Source organism: Monomorium pharaonis, chromosome 1 (assembly GCF_013373865.1).
Source record: "Monomorium pharaonis isolate MP-MQ-018 chromosome 1, ASM1337386v2, whole genome shotgun sequence".
Lineage (NCBI taxonomy): Eukaryota > Metazoa > Arthropoda > Insecta > Hymenoptera > Formicidae > Monomorium > Monomorium pharaonis.
In genome coordinates this window covers 20124312-20141831 of record NC_050467.1, presented here as the reverse complement: position 1 = coordinate 20141831, position 17520 = coordinate 20124312, and the positions used below count along the sequence as shown (strand labels likewise).

Genomic DNA, 17520 nt, shown 5'->3' with positions numbered 1-17520 from the left:
ATCCCATTCGAGGTGACTAGCAGAATATCTACGAAATTAACTGACGCCAGCAGAAATTTCGTAATACTCATTGAATTTCCGAATCTGATGTAGTTCTACCTTTGCTCCTTTCTATACTCAACTCTACGCGCTCAAACTTCTTTTAGATAATTTATGTTGTCAATTTCATGTTTCTTTTATATCAATCTCATCTTTATAAATTTGTGATAACATATTTTCATAAACAATAAATAATGTAATTTATTACAATAAATTATTTTTTAATTTTTAAATAAAAATTTTCTTATATACGTATTAATGTATTACAATTATACATACACATATATAAGTAAGCAAAATCAATTTACGTAACAAAATATATTAAAAACTGAACGGCACACAACAATAAAATCTTATTGTTAGAATAAGTACAATACTCGAGAAAAATCGACAGCTTTCTCGTATTCCTCTTTGTATTTTCTGTCATCGTGGACTCAGTAACACGAGAACTTATGCCAATACAATAAATACTTTTCTACATATACTTCCATGCATGGTGTCTCGAGTGCGAAAGTTATAAAAGGCGCGAATGCATATATCATGCAGGCGTAATGCAATACCGAGGCGAGATCCTTTGGCCCAGGGGCCCAATGACGCCATGGTCCATAAGCCAGTGTAAGAATAAGTAATGCCTGTTATTTGCCGGGTATTAGTTTTTGCAACGCCCTAACTTATCGTTCTCGTAAAGTAGCCCACAATTACCTGTCTCTACTGTGCGAGTGTCGACGCAGGAGCACACGACGACCTCTCGTATCATTTCCGAGACCGTTTCTCCGTAAAATTGATTACATTCGCCATAAAACGACGATAAGATAAATGGTGGGATCACAGGGGGAAGAGAATCACTTGAAGAAACCAAGCATATAATTACTCGTAGAAATTTTAATTTTAACGTTGCAACAGCAAGTTGCAGTCTATTTTTGCTTAAATAAAAATTAAATTTGAAAAACTCATCTTTTTAAGATAGTAAAAAAAATTACTGCACTCGGATTATCTTCAATAATTCGTGTAAACTTCTTTTTTTTTAGAAACATTCACGCAATGTAATATTTAAATTCATAGTGACTAATTATATATTGATTTCATTTTAGTTATAAATTCTAATAATATAATTTATGTAATAACATAAATAACAATCAATCAAACATTCAAATTAGCGACTTTCCTCTAATTTTTACAAAATAATAATATAAATAATTTAAAAAATCAAATAGACATAATTTTAGAACCACAATATTATATTTGGAAAATCATTTCCAATGTATAATAAAAAGTTTCAATTATCCTGTTTCAATAATTTTGAAGTAGCTCAAAGTGCATCATTTATTAAGATCAATAAAATTAAAATTATTTATGAAGCTCAATAACCAATTAAGTTACATTATTAATAGTCTATGTTACATGGATCTTATTCATACGTATAGTAACTTTTGTCCTTCCAACCCTAAACCTGAAATCATCATTAAAATCCTCTGAGAAGAAGTCATTGAGAACGAAATAGTGCATTTCTCGTTATCAACTTAACAGATCGGCCTTTAATGGGAAATTACGATCCCATCGGTGGGCTTTGTTCAGACTTACGAGTTGTCCTTCGTCTTCTCATTTTCGACTTCTTTTCTTCTCTCTCTTTCTCTTCTACATTTATGTGTAACCATTTAAGATCCACGATATTTCCGGTTACAAAGTAATTGCCATTACGGATAATGGGCCGATAAGACCAATCGCCGAAAGAGCGGTCGAAACATTTATATGTGTACTCATGGTTGGTCCAATTAAGACGAACCGGTAGCAAGACGATCACAAGGTACCAAAGATTTTTGAAGATTTATCCGTGGCCATTCGACAGCTATGCACCAAATCAATAATAAGTTGACGAAATAAATCATTTTCAGATTCTATTCACAGATTATATGTCACGTCTGATTTTTCAGAAATACTTTTCAGTGTGAATATCAGAGTTGATGGATTGCGGACCTTGTGAATTTAATATTATTTGAAAGAAAACGATTTAAAGAAATTTCAGAATATATTAGAATATGATATGTATAGTAATCAATCATATTTAAGTGCATATATTCAAATGTTTAAATAGTTTTCTTTCCTAAATATAATTATAATTATATTAAACATTTAAAGATATAGTTAAGATAATTTATTTTTTAATTTTGCCACGTATAGTGTAATATTATTACAACAATAGTGCAATTTTATTAAATATATTACTATTTTTTTTAAATTATTTTAATTACAAACATTAATGCTATAATGTATTCTATTTCACATAGCGGCGCTAGTGCGATGAAAGAGTAGAAATATTCGTAATATATATTTAAAATCTTCAGTGAGAGCCCTTGTGAATGAAATTTGAAACATTCGAGAACGACGTCTATAGTATGGTTTATAACAAAAGATCTCACGCAGGCACGGGCAACCGTTCATTCGGATCATCCAAAGAGTCGAATGCTAGCCGCATTTACCGGGTGAGAACCTGGGACGCGAACCCAAGGGTGAAAAAACCGAGAGAAAGTCCACCTGGTGCTTCCGTTGCTCGTGTGAGCGAAGGAAGCGAAGGGGCGTAACGCGCGAAAAATCGACATGGAATTTTCCTCCGATTTTCCCCGAAAGGCGGTTGCGTGACGCGTTGGTGACCACCCGGCCAGGTCTACACATAAATTTAACCGCGACAGAATCCGTGGCGATTAAAAGAACAGTCGAGACTCTACAATGCCACGGGGCTGTCTGTCGAATATTTACCGAGGTCAGCTCCTCATTGTCAGAGCAACTACGGTGATTCAACCAGCTCTTCTCCTTCAGCTCCTTGCATGTTTTTTTTAGTATATAGACTTCCTGCGCGCAGACGTACGATATAAGGAAAAAATATATCAAGACGGAAACGAACATGTCTCGGATTAGAGATCTTGTGTGAAAGTATTTCAAAGATTCTAAGGAGTCAGGGATTTTATCTCAATAATGATGGAATGGTATATATAAAAATATACAATTAAATATATTACAAAATTCACATGGTCACGATCATACATACAAAACGTATTAGACTTTTCTGCATTAATCAAAATGAAAAACGTGATAGCGGATATTCTGGCACTTTGATTATACCACACGTTCTTTGCAAGAAATTGCCAGAGATTCAAATATGGAAAACAGAAAGCCTTCCTCTTCCTTTTTCCGCCCCTCTTTTTCCCGAGAACCCGACCTTTTCTCATTCTATACCCTGCGCTCTCGGATTGTCACTGTTCTTTCGGAATTGTCGGACTCTATCCCATCGGTACTATTGCCTCAGCGACCAATTTGCTGAATGGACGTCTCCAAGTCATTCCTTTTTGAAGGAATCAGAACAACCGCCTTTTAAAGCTCCCTTAAATAGAGATGTTTCAAAAAAAAAAACCGCGTGTAAAAGAAACACAAACCGGAAGTTACATTTTTAGTCCATGTCGTACGATAAGGAATTTGCAAACGATTCAATAGAATTGTCGATTTCAGTAAATTTTTAGTAAATTTTTATACGCTCTATCTCGACAAATGAATAAAATCACAGTTACTAGTAATCCAATTTAAATCTAAGTGGTACGTAGAACAGCGATCGTATCTTAAATGCACGACAATTACGTTCAATAATTTCACTTACGTGTTCGCACGGAAAAGTGACGGTTGTTTTCGCGGCGACAAATAATATTAGGTTCTAAATAAATTTGCGACGATTAAACCGATTGGAAATAGCCAATATTTCAAATGACCATTTAAATAATCAAGCGGAATAATTAAGCGCTTATAATTGCGCGTCTAACTGCGCAAAGATACGTCCGAGAGCGCGGCCGGCGTATCTGGCTCTCCCGTGAATCCACTTACAAAATAGTACGAGATCACAGCTGGTAGCGACCGAGGGGAGAGAACGATCGCACGATAGAATCTCCTCTAATGAATCGCCGACTTAATATTCTCCCGGCGCGGCAATACTCGATTTAACGAGGGCGGCATTGCCGCGGGCCACAAAGCGCGCGTGTGGCGGCGCACAGGTGAAACAACGTCTGGGAAATAGATCGACCGCTCGATCCAGGAGGACTGGTCCAGGGAATCGAAGCAACGCACGGGAACCTGTCCAGGGCAGCCCGGCAGATAAGCAACCGCGAGATAAGATACGCTAATTGAGAGATCTTAATTGGAGAAAGCGCTGGACCCTCTTCACGCGCGGGCGTACGCCCGTCGCGCCGCTCCGAACTCGTGAATCCGCGAATTGTTCCAGGCTGCTTTACCGTTTAAAAACGGTTTATATCGTACGTATGAATATTAAATATATGTAAGAAATAAGACGTATGTATGTCTCGTAATTATCGGAAGCCAAAGATAGAGTAGACGCTTATTTGGTTCGATATTGAAATATTAGTCTTTAGATTATGAACAGTTAAAAGTTTGTATCTAGCTTTCAAATAAAGTTAATAAATTCCTAATATCTAATGCACATGTATAATCAGCATATTTAATAATATATGAAGTTTATATTTTTATCTACAAAAAGTAGTTTAAACACGCAAAACGAATGGTTGTACGCGATATAAGCAACCGATTAAATGAATAAAATAATTGCCGTTTAGAAAATTGAGAAGTGACGATATAGATTTCATATTAGAATACGAATTTCATAATATAAGTCTTAAACGTCTCATTTATTTATACCCGTTGACTGGTATGTGCGGTTCGTGTGAAATTCCGTGGCACCAAACCGCCCAAACGAAAGCGGATTACAGGCATTATCCGGTAAGATAGAGTTTCCGACGGGGGAGCACGCCGAAGAAGGTAATCTTGGGATCTGGATGCGGGAACTTATGCACCCTGGGACATTGTCAACCTATCCGGTGACGCGTGAATGTACGTTGATGCAGAGGGACTCGGGGGAAAAGTGAGGAAGGAAAAGGGGTACGCGACGATTCGGAAAAGAGGAGGATAGGGCGGACACTTTGTGTAAGGATAAGAAGGGTGCAACTCAACGGTTTCGTCAAGCCGATTTCAAGTTAAACACTTGAATGGGAGATAGTAAGATATAGAACGCTAGATTTATGGGGAAATAGCTCGAAATTTTTACGCAGACGAGTATGAGATTTAAATCCTCCTTTTTCTCTTTTTTTATCTCTACAGCTTCTTTTTCTTAAAAAAAAAAAAAAAAAAAATCCTGATTCTTTCTCAACCACCGCTGCAAATAGAGAACCTCTCGGTCCGGTCGTTGCCGCCACCATTGGGACGTGTTTGATGTGTTTGAATTTGGTTTTCGGTCTCGAGACGGTTCAAGTGGATGGTTAAGTACATTGACATCCTCACAAATCCATCGCGCCGGTAGAAATTCGGCGCCTTATGTATGAAGTTGAATTCTTCTTCTCGATGAAATCCCCTTTGCAGAGCCGCTATTTAAAAGCTCTACCGTAATAATATTTATCATCTTATAACATGAATTTGGAGTGAATTTAGAGCACTTTCTACATGATTTATCATATTTTGTTTTATAAATAAATTTACACTTTTTGAGGAAAGCAACACGACAAACGGTATTCAGTACTCTTAAATTTCGGGGAGAGAAATGAAAGTAATAATGTGTTACGAGCGCTACAAGACATCAGCAGCAGGACAAACTCGTCTCGATTGAGTTTTTTTTTTCTTTATTTTTCCCCTTTCTTTTTTTTTCGTAAATGTTTCTGCAGTTTGCATAACTCGTTGGACCAAATCGTATGTCCGCTTCTTTATCGCTTCGGAGACTGGTTTAGCTACCGTTCCTTCACATCGTCGTTTTGCGCGCGGACTCGCGATTATAGCCATTAGAGGGATAAGAAGTCGGTACGATAATAAATACGATGAATAGCAGTGTATGAGCGTGTATTTGACAGTGTTTTTTTTTTCTTTCTCGTATGGCGGCACACATTATTAGAATTCGCAGTACATATGCGATTTAAGTTGGAATGTTATATTATTGCTAGTTGCTGCCGGACGTACTATGCTCGTTCGTAATAGGCTGCTGCACATCGTAAATAGGGCGGGCGCGTGCATGTGTATGTGAGTGTTCGAATATGTGTGTGTGTGTGTGTGTGTGTATATATGTGTGTGTGTGTAGCTTTCGCGTTACAGCCGGGATGATTAACGCGCAGCGCAAAGGCGCGATCGAAACCGATCTAATTTCCCGTCCCGGTCGGGTGCGACGGTCGTTGAACGTCGGCCAGTTACGAAAGTGGCTCCCGGTCCTTCTCGTAGAAAAATCTCAGTTCGGCTGTGTGATTGGCCGCCGTCCAAAGCGCGACGCACCTGCAAAGCACACGATCTCACCCTCTCGGTCTCGTCTCACCCTTCGGAATGCGCACACACGAGCACAGCACGGCCGGGGGTACATCGACACATCGATTTAGTGGGTAACGGGTGGGCCTCTATATTACAACGCGAATTACAGTGTAGAATATCATCATCGTCGTCGTTCGTTATACAACAATCATTGTAATAATTATTATCATCGTTTCATTGTTATCGATCGTCATCGGGTGTGCCTAAGACAAGTCGGTATTAAATATCTTACAATACACATCTTTCATATATTTTTATTTATATATATAATATTTATACTTTACCTTTCTTCTTTTATTTAGTATGTATACTATCTATCTATAGGAGAGGGGGAGAGGGGGGGGGAAGGGTAGTCAGATTCATCTCTTGTGTTCTCTATTCGTTTCGTCTGCCGTTTTCAGGTTCGTCGATGGTGAGAAAGTAAAAAAAAGGAGGGTGGGAGAGGGGTGTAAGGCTGGGACGGGCGGTGATGGTCTGCTCGCAATCGAGTCACGCGGCGACGATAAGATGACCGCAAACGTCATGTGACGCTAACAGAGCTTAAAATACCGAACAAAATTTCTTTCCGCCGATATAAAAATATACAAACTAGACGATAGATAACAAACGATCGACGAAATTCTCTCCGATCCCGAAAGTAATCCCGAGATGGCTCGATTACGAGTAGCTCGATGAGGTCGCGAGAGTGACGCTGGTCGGGAATCGCATACGCCTTTCTTCGCTTTTTTTTTTACACATATATACGTAGAACGACAGAGTCAATGACAAACACATCTCGCTTTCGAGGAGACTCGCATACTCCATAAAAATTATTCTGTCATTTTTTTTCTCCGCATCGCCGTGAACGCCGCGGTGATTCTCGCTACGTGACGCTAAGTTTACACATACAAAACGAGTTGGTTAATTTTTAGAGGCGGAGTGTTACAACACTCATATTACAATACAATACATATACACGTTAGATTAGTTATCTGTTATTAAATTATAAGCGTCGGATTTTCATGCCTTTCTCATGGTCATCTGCTGGTATTTAATTTCTGTTTACACGCGACATCTTATCGTGCTTAGTTTGCACTCGCCACGTACCGATAACGAATCAACAAAAACAGTCAAATTTCAATATAATTAAAAAATAACTCCAGGTAAAAGAAAGGTCAAGAGAGAAAACAATTTTTTTTTAATTATATTTAAAACGCTTTAAAAATACATCCAATTTACAAGTGAAACGCGTTGCAAGTTAAATTTTTGATTCGTCGAACGAAACGTGACGTTACTACGTGCATATTGCTCCCTACATTTTTTTTAACACACATACAAACATCATCCATAGGAATAAGCTTTCTTATGCACTGCCAGTCGTATGCAATTAAATTAATCAGGTATTGAGTATTTTCAGACTTTGTGTATAAAAAGCGTGAATTTTAATAATTTAAAACGAGGTGAAGGAACGCGGAGTAAAGAAAAAAAATTTTTAAATAAATTGTAATTATTCGAAATACACACACACACACACATACACACACATGCGCACCACGCATACCACTCATCCATACACATACATACGCGCACACATACGTTAATTAGGATTTTGGAAATGCGAGTGATTCGGGTATTACTTCTTATTACAGCGATGTGATGAAATATTAAACGTGAATGTAACAACCGATCTCTCTTCCGATCTCTTTGTATCTTTATGGAGAATTTTTAATGCGTCGAAAATATCTCTTCAGAAAGAAGATATAAATTAAGTTAAAAGCCGATAAATTAATAGTGACATCGTATCGAACAATTGTGACTTGATACGTTTTACGCGAAATGATAATCAAGAAATGTGACTAATAGTGAGACGAAGGAGATAGGAAGAGGGTGATGATGAGTAATGAGAAACAATGAAGAGAGAGCAGCGCATATCTTCATATACATATATATACGTACAAGGGGAACGAAGGGTCCTCAGGCATTTCGGCTCTTTCGCAATATCTAAACGTGATTTCAATAAATAAGCTACCTAGGGAGCGATTTCTTTCTTTCTTCTTTTGGAAAGGGGAAAGAGGGGGACAGGCGCTCCTTACGTGGCGAGTCTACGAAAACGAACCGCTTCGGGGTGCCTTCCTTGTGCCTAAAGTTAAAACGGCGCGTGAAATCGGCGCTCGATCTCGGAAAATAGAGGCGAAAAATAAGATCGCACAAGGCAGTCCCTTCGCGAAGGAGGCGAGGAACTCGGCGCCCCACCTTGGTCCTCTCTTCGTCGAGTCGTCACCGCGTCATATATTCATGTACCTAGCCTAATAATACAGTCTGCGATAGCGTTCTAAGGATTAAGTTCATTAACGATAATGCATTATATTACACGCAGTCACACGCGTTTCCGGAGGCGAAGTACGTATGAACGCAGAATGCACACAAGTACAAGTTTATCCTCGCGTACGCAGACACGCAGGTTCTAACCGATCGCCGTCGTTCGAAGATGCACGAAAGAAGAGGTGTCTCGGGACACAAATTTCGTCATCGAGAAGTCGTTTAGAAAATATTGCCGTCAATTTGTATAGGTCGATCGATGTCATCTTGTATTTGAGAGACAGAGGAACACAGACGAACAACTGGGAAAGAGTACAAAAATGAAAAACTACATTTTTATCCATTTGAAAAAGTATAGGAAAAATACTCTTTATCTCCGTCTGGCGTCTCGTAAGGACCCTCTCAAAAATTACACGTACAGCCTTCCGCTGCAGCTTAGAGAGCTCTCTTCTATAAATACAAAAGTAATTCTTTTTTTTTCTTAATACATGGCACTCCCAGCCTTGCTTACATCGAGCCTTCAAATGTCCCGCATCTGAAACATTTTGTTCCTCCTACTTCAAAGCCACGCAACGACATCGTATTTAATTTCCGAAAGGTACGATCCCGACACGATCTGATCTCGTCGCGTTCGGCGCAAACGCGAGAATTAACTCGTGAATTATCAAAGAAAGACCCGAAGAACTGTCGGCCGGTTGTTGGACTCGTGATCGATCGCGCCGCGCGAGTTTGTGCGTCGGCGGCGGCGGCGGCGGCGGCGGTAAGGCCTGCGTGTACATCGCGAGCACGCACGCACGCACGCACGCAGGCAGGCACGCACACATTATTGCTCATACACGCGGGCAGGCAGACGGGCGGGCGGGCAGGCAGGCAGGCAGGCAGGCAGGCAGGCAAGCAGGCAGGCACGCACGCACGCACGCTACGTTAGGCGGCGTAATTAGCACAGCGAGCGAGAGAGAGTCTTGCGCGGCGTGAGCTCTAACTGCGCAGGCGAGCGTAAGAGTGGCGACGTACGAGCGTCCGCAACGTGACAAATATTTCCTCGCTGGACCAGCGCCGACAGACTGTTCCCGCTTTGATTCGCCGATGGGAACGTATTTCCGATCGCAGCACGCTGACGATCGGATGGATTTTTTTTTTTTGTGCCACGTTACCACACGACAAATCCACGATACGCCGATAACTCGTTGAGACAGGACATCGCATTGAGATTGAGATTTCATCGTAGGAACAAACGAAAGAGACACTTTTTTTTCCGAAACATGTCTAATTGTGTGCCTTGATCGGAAATATCGCTCAATTGTACCGATATCTTGAAATGATACTAGCAATTCTGTATCTCGCGATATATCCGAGGGGGGACGAATCGATTTCGACTGTCGGGCAAAATTCGGGAAACACATGTCCATCGGCGCGATGCGCCGCGCCGTCCGCGCGTCTTCTTGCGCTACCAATCGCGGGCCGGTGACCGCGCTCGAAGCACAGCAGCCGTTCGGTTACGCGCTACGATGTCGAATTCCTTTCGTTCGCGTCGCCAAACGATCGACCGGGGCGATTACGGCTCGAGTGAATTTACATGGCCGACGCGCAACATCGAAAGAAAGGTATTTTACTATACTAATCGGCTTCGTCACGAGACTAAGAGAAAGAAAAGGGACAGAGGGTGAATAAAAGAAAAAGAAAGAGAGAGAGAGAGAGAGAGAGACGGAGAGATAACGAGAGCGAATTATGTAAACCTACGAGGAATCAACGATTCGAAAGAAAACGCTCTTCTTATACGTTATTACGAGGTACATACTTGCCTGAAGGGGTCAGTCGGGGCAAGTGTAAATCGAACTTAACCGCGTGAAATTGAGACAGCTTCATCGGCGGGGGTCCTCCGCGCCGATCGTGGACGCTAATCTCGACGACGACGACACCCGTCCTCCGCCGCGGGAACGTTGCTTCGCTCGGGCGGAAACGGAAACTAAACGGGCGCAGCTTAAGGCGTGTGTAGTGTGTGGGTGTGTGTGTGTGTGTGTGTTTGTGTGTTTTCGGAGCGAGCCGCGGCCGCGCCCTTGATTCGCCGACCGATCGAACGAATACGTGGTGCTTCGAGTCGCGACACACGAGGCGCCGTTTTAAGTGGGGGGCTCCTGACATCCCGACCGTGCGACATCCACCAGCGTAATTTGGCAGTTCTGATCTCAGGTTCTCACGGGGTACGGAGGAGGCAGTCTTGAGTATCGGCGAGCTCGTACGCTCGCAGCTCAATACTTGCTGGCCTCGACGAGGAGGCGGCTCTCGTGCCGTCTCCGGAGTCTCGAGTCCGCCCCGTCCTGCCGCATCTTCCAGCGATTCGAGTGCCGATGGCGATGCGTGGACGTGTGGACGTGCTCCCTCGCACTGTCGGCCTGCAACAGGGAGTTTTTCTTCGTGGCCCTCATCACCGGCGACGGTTTCCTCGAGACGACGTACGGCTCCCGCGGATCAATCCCGCCCATCTCCGCGTTCACCAGGCTGTTGTGGTAGTTTATGTCGGCGTGGGGGTTGTACTTGATAAAGTTGAAACACTCCTGCCTGCCGTTGGGGTTTTTCATCGGATTGCCGAACTTGTTGAAGCCGATGTACCGCGTGTCGTTGACGGCGCTCCTATACCTCAGATAGGAACCGTTGTATACCTCGTAAAACTGGCACATCGGTCCCTTCTGTTTCTTCGGCTGCGAACAAGTAGTCAACGGTACACGATATACTATCCGCTTTTACATTAACCTTTTGCAGTCCCAAACAATATTACAAAATTCATTAATATTCAATATTTTATTTCATTTTTATTGTAATATTGGCAATATTTATTTTTAAAAACGTAATTATTGTATGCAGTTGCAATGTAAAATATATAAGACTGCAGAAAATAAAAAATGTCTATGCAAATCTCTTAACTATTGTATGATTGAATAAAACCTTTTTAGAATTCGTAGTCTTAATGAATTGATTGGAACACGAAATTCTAAACGCAGAAACGCGATATTTATTTTCATAACAGCATTGAAAAATAAATAATAAATATTAGACGTTTATCAACACATATAAATCTATCTATTTACCGTTCACTCGAAAGTATGATAAAATATATCTACTAGGTGATAGGCGAGTAATTACCAAGGCGACGAGTTTCCACCGCTTATTAAAGCAAATGTATCGTTGGCTCTTCTCCGCAAAGATGTACAGCCTCCTACTGAAATCTTCCGATTGTGTGGTGAGCTTTTCTGTAACACAAGAAAAAATAGAAAAAAACCTTATTATGTGTTTTAACGAACTGTTTCAACGAAACAACTATATTATAACAGTTATATTATTCAAAAAGATTATTCTCATCAATAAAATGTACAGCGAGTGTACAGCGGCTTTAAAGAAATTTCTAAAAATATTCTTTTTCCGAGAAGGAGGAAGTAGCTACGACTTCACGTAAAATAATATGCATTGGGAATGCAAAAATAACTCTCTCGGGAGAACCGGGGAGAACCTCGAGAAACTCTCGTAGTTTCTACCAGCGCGAAGCTTCGATCCCGGAGGACAGACGACAGGATGCACAAAGCGAACCGTTTTGTGCATCGGTATGCACGTTGGCATATTTCCGAGAAGAGACCTCGTCGAGGTTTATGGCGCGAGTTGTACCTACAACGACGCCTGGGCCCCTCCACCAGGCGCTCTCTTCGACACCGGCAGAAAAGAAGAAAAGACTCGGCTAAGCCCGCCGCCGAGGCTAGTTGGTGCTAATGAAGGAGGCACAGACCGTCCGGTGTGTGCTTTGCCACTTAGCGGATCCTGTCGTGCCTCGACCCCGAAGTGCACCGTGGCCGGTGCAGCGCCGTCCCTCTGTCTTTCTCCCTCCGTCTTTCCCTTCATCTCTCCTACTTGGTGTTACGAAATTTTGTCGAGCGAGAAGCAGGCACCCTTTGTCCGGCGGATTAAAAAAAAAAAAGAAGGACCGGCAGGCACAGGTGCGCGACGGGCATTTCCTTTTTTTTTCTCTCTCTCTTTATTTTCGACGCGAGAAATATGTACCATAATGTTGCTCGTTCGTTGCCGTATTGCCAGAACTGGGTCAGGAGCAATATATTAAGTTCAACTCCTTTTTCATTTACGAGAGGGAGAATGTTAATGGTGCGATATTTTTATATCCTTTATGTCGGACGCAACATAAATTTGCCATTTCATAAGTATTTTTGAAAGCCTTTACTTGTCGGTTATATTAAAATAGTTCGTAATGAACTTTAAGAAAGCATCTCGCTTCGACGTACAGTGCGAACCGTAATGAGAAAAAGATCGAAATGGAAAAGCAAAAGTTTCGCCCTTTCGCTGATAGGTTTGTCCAGAGCCGATTACGATGTTCCTCGGAAACTCTGTGACGGAAGGCGCAATCTTAAGATCAAGTGTTTGCCCGTGGGTTAGTAGTGCAGCATGCGTTCCAGTAGTATAGAGAAAATAAAGGAGGCGAGTCTGCAGGGTGGCCCATTTGCCGCGGAGCCTCGTTAAATTCAAGTGGTTCTCGTCGGATTCCCTTCCAACATCGAAATCAAGAATGTCCCCGAACTGCCTCGTAAAGCCCTTCTTCAGCTTCCTCTCTAATTCTTTCTCTCTCTTTCTTCTATCCCGTTCTTCTACTCGCGTCTCTTTCCCTTGTCGCCTTCCACGGGTCTTCGCAAATGAAGAAAAAAGTGAGAAGCGGAGAACTTAATCTCAAACTGCTATCTCACTAGACTATGGTGTGCAGTCTGCGCCAATTAATTGCGCCACTTACGCTAATTAATTGGATTTAGCTCGCAATGGGATGTCGATTCCGATAGTATCGTTACAGAGTACAAACCATTGTTCTTATCTAACATTTAATGCGAAATAATCCGTGTAAAAAATACATACGTGATTACGCATCCTTTTTAATGTGGCGATCGATACATTTAATGAATATTGATGCATCGATTGCAATGGTAGATAGCAATAATTGAAAGATACACTTCAAGAGCACTTATAATTGAATAATTAGTCGTGAATTACGTAATCACTTTGCAATTTAAATAAGCGATAAGTACACAAACAAAGTATACATGACGTTTTTTCAAGTAGCTTAATTTGCATAAAGAAAACTGAATTGGATCAAAAAGCTACGTTATATTTGTTTTAAATTTTCGATATATTTCACCTATTTTTGATCAATAAAAATAATTTTATAAAAACTATACAATAAATAAGAATAATAAATAATAAACTTTCAGTGGCAGAGAATATGAATCACTTTTTCTAGCAATTGCATGATGCACAGATGCCGTACTTAATATTTAAATTTTAATGCATCAGATATTTGATCAGAAAATTACAATCTCTTCATCAGTTGCGATCGATCAATCAATCAATTAATGGGAAAAAATCAGGAAATTATTTTCATTTTCATCACGAAAACAAATGTTGCTTGATGTCGATTATAAGACTGATAACGTCAAGAAGTTCCTCTTTTGAAAATCTGTTAATCGTTGACAGTTTGTCGACTAATAAACAGTAAAAAGTTTTACGAAGTGCGGTTAGCGTTATGATGAAAACCAGTTTGAAACATATAACTACACTATCTTAGTACTTTATCGAACTTTATCGAGGGAGTTATACGGGATATGGAAATCCAAGCACGGCGGACTAGCGTATCGATAATAAGACACAAATGTGCGTTACATGATAACACAAGCATCGCAACGATTGCAAATAAGTCAGAAACTATCGTGCGCCGAGTCGCTGCTCCCTTCCTTCCGGCTTGTAACACCGGAATTTTAAGTATGCGTCGCGCAATATCTACGGCACAATGGCGGAAAAAGATACGATATGATAACAACCCGAACGATGTTACTGCGTTTCACAAAGTCCTTTATACGTGTTTGCTCGCTCCAGTTACCTATTACCGAACTTTCATATTTCCGGTACCTCGTCGCCGTCGTCGACATCGTCGTCGGTCGGCGACCGGCGAAGCAATCGCCGCGAAACTCCGTCGCTTCGTCTCGAAGCGATGGTTATTGTTATCAAAGAAAGGAAGTGAGGACCGGCGTGCCATTTCGAGTCCCGCTGACGCGTTTGTTAGTAAGTTGTCAGACGCGCGGAGTTTCGAGACTGCCGTCTACGGCGCGTTGATTTCAATCTTCCATTTGACGGATCTCTCCTCGGCCGATGAATCTTTTCCCCGGAATGCTAGGACTGTGTGTACCGAACGCAATAAGCATCTTGACACATCAACTTCACTTCGTGAAATGAAGGGAGCGTTCCAAGAGATAAACGTAATAAAGTATTCGTAGATTGTAAATTATTAAGCTGCTAATTTTTAAGCATTGTGACTGAATTTAGAAAAGAAATGATAACAGAATTAAAAATGTAATTATAATTATAAACCAAAATTGTGTCTTCGTATCGAATAGTATTTGCAAAACGTAAAATTCTGAAGCTGTAAGTGTAACAAGCATTCCGAGAGAGAGAGAGAGAGAGAGAGAGATGAGCTATCGATCGACGTAATATATCTTGCCGAAAGGTGCCACATCGGAATTTATTCATGACGCACTCGCAAGCTCGGGCGGCGCGTATGAGGATGAAGAGAGGAAGCCACTAAATTTTTCGCTTCAAACCTCTGTCTTCTCTCCCTCAACTTTCTCCCCACCCTCCTCCCCTTCGCCCATCGGCTCGTCGCCCTCGCTCTCGTTCCCTCTGATCGGAGCCGCCGCGAGATTAGAGGCTGCCAAATGAATTAAAAGCCAATTTTAATCAAAAGCGGGCACCGGCTTTTAGGCACGATTACTCCGGATAATAACTGGTAGGATGGGCCCGCGCGTGAGAGGAAAAGAGCGAGATAGAAGGAGAGAAGAATGGATCCCATATATTACTTCTACGTGCTCCTCGCGATATAGGAACCAATTCGCCGCTCGTTACAGGTTCGCAACTACCCACATTTTTCTATCGCGCGTCCAAGCAAACTATCCAAACGGTTTTATCTCGCGATTGATTCCGCGATGCAACCTGAAAATTTTCTCAGACTTGGGAATTCGACGATTCCTCGTGGGGAAACGGAGAAAAGGAAATTGCGCGCGATTAACCGCGCGATAAAATAGCCACCGACACGGCTATTAGCCGTTGGTGTAAATGTCGGCCCCGATAAAAAGGTGAGACGACACGTCGGGCCGAGAACCACTGGGACGCTACAATTTCGCGGCGTCGGCGTTATGAAAGCTATAATACAACGCGCGAGGGAGAGATGGCCGGTACCGACCGTGTAAAGCGCAAGAAAAAGTCCAAAGGGAAAGGCAAGAGGCAAAGAGGAGAACGCGCCGTGTAGACGCGGCTCTCTCTCTCTCTCTCTCTCTCTCTCTCTCTCTCTCTCTCTCTCTCTCTCTCTCTCTCTCTCTCTCTCTCTCTCTCTCTCTCTCTCTCTCTCTCTCTCGTTATGAGCGCGCGCGTATAATAGCGACCCTGTCATTAACACCTAAACGCACGATTGGCCGATGCACGCGGGCACGAGGATCGTCCTCTCTTCGCTCGATGATGCACAGTAGACGAGCAGTCGGCGCATCAAGACGGACTGCAACGCGAGGCGTATCACGGGCAGGATCAAAGGTGCGACAGGTGAAGCCTGGTTTACCGGGCTGACGCGGTAATCACAGCCCGCCGCGACTCAAATAATTAAATTCCAGTCGATCCGGGCGATCGGTGGTGCTGCCGGCACAGCCGATTACCCGCTCGTAATACTCCCCCCCTCCCTCCCTCCCTCGCTCCCCGTTCGTACTCAGATCTCTATTGCTTTCTCGTCTTCGCGATGTCTGTCGTGTCGAAATTCGCGCGGGTGTCAGCTACGAAGGACACTCGATTCTGGGACGTCAAGCCGGACGTCAGACGCGGGAAATTTCACGGGAAGGTGTTTGGAGAATCACTTAGGTGCGGTAAGTACGTAGCGTCACGGTAATTATAAGTACGAGTACCGTGTCATGCGTCGATCGCATCTGCGTTTGCTCGGAGTGCCGGTAATGAAAAGTCGATAATTATTATTTACCTTGATTGTGGATAATGGTTATTATCGTGTTATTAACTGACGCGCTTGAATTATGATTTTTCATTCCGGATTGGCTCAGTTTCCCCGCCTTTCGGTTTCTGTGTCTTATTCTCGTGCCTTTAATATTATTCCAGTTAAATCGCAACTCGGTACATTAAGGATATTAAATTAATAGATGCGTCAAGCACAAAAGATAATTACTCCGTAATTATGCAATCCTTTCTTCTGCTTTCCGATATTAATATGTAAAATAATTCGCGGAAATTCTATTACACGTGAGATGATATGTTTCCCTCCTGTCTCATACATTATACGATTCTAATTTTATTTTAGTAATTTACCGCGGAATTTTAGGCTTTAGCCACCACGGGTCTACAGCAACAATTCGTCGCGCGACAATGAAGTTTCAGGAGGCTCCAGGCTCCCGAAGATCTGTCGTGGCGCGTTCTCCCTTGGAGCCTGGTACATGGGCTCCTCCTCAGAGCCAAGGACTCTCTCACAGTGTCTCAATCCCCGGTGCAGCAGCACACGCCGTACTGAGTCGTCGCTTGAGTAATCGCCGGTCAGGAGAGGCTCGTTGTCGGCAGTTGAGTGCCGTGAGAGGTGAGAGAGCAGAGTAACAGAGGGAAAAGGTAGAGGCAAAAGCAAGGAGGAGGCAGGAGGAGGCAAAAGGGGGCAGGAGATGGAGGAGGAGGAGGAGGTATACGCGAAGGTGATGGATCTCGGGGAGGTGCAGACGCGGCGCGCAGCGCACGGCGCGAAAACTGGCTCCTCTGTTTGCACAACCGAGCGCC

At 42.5% G+C, this 17520-nt stretch overlaps 1 protein-coding gene across 4 annotated transcripts in view; it reads right to left on the bottom strand.

Annotated features, from left to right (window-relative positions):
- Positions 1-5902: 5902 nt before the first annotated feature.
- Positions 5903-17520, bottom strand: part of LOC105839408 (fibroblast growth factor 17) — a 120266-nt gene continuing 108648 nt past the window's right edge. For all 4 annotated transcript variants that reach the window (XM_036294092.1, XM_012685697.3, XM_012685696.3 and 1 more), the window contains exons 4-5: positions 11815-11921; positions 5903-11372 (exon numbers count right to left, since the gene is read on the bottom strand). In XM_036294092.1, coding sequence (XP_036149985.1) covers positions 10923-11372; positions 11815-11921 — 557 coding nt within the window. In that variant the 3' untranslated portion in view covers positions 5903-10922. The remainder of the gene's footprint in view (positions 11373-11814; positions 11922-17520) is intronic.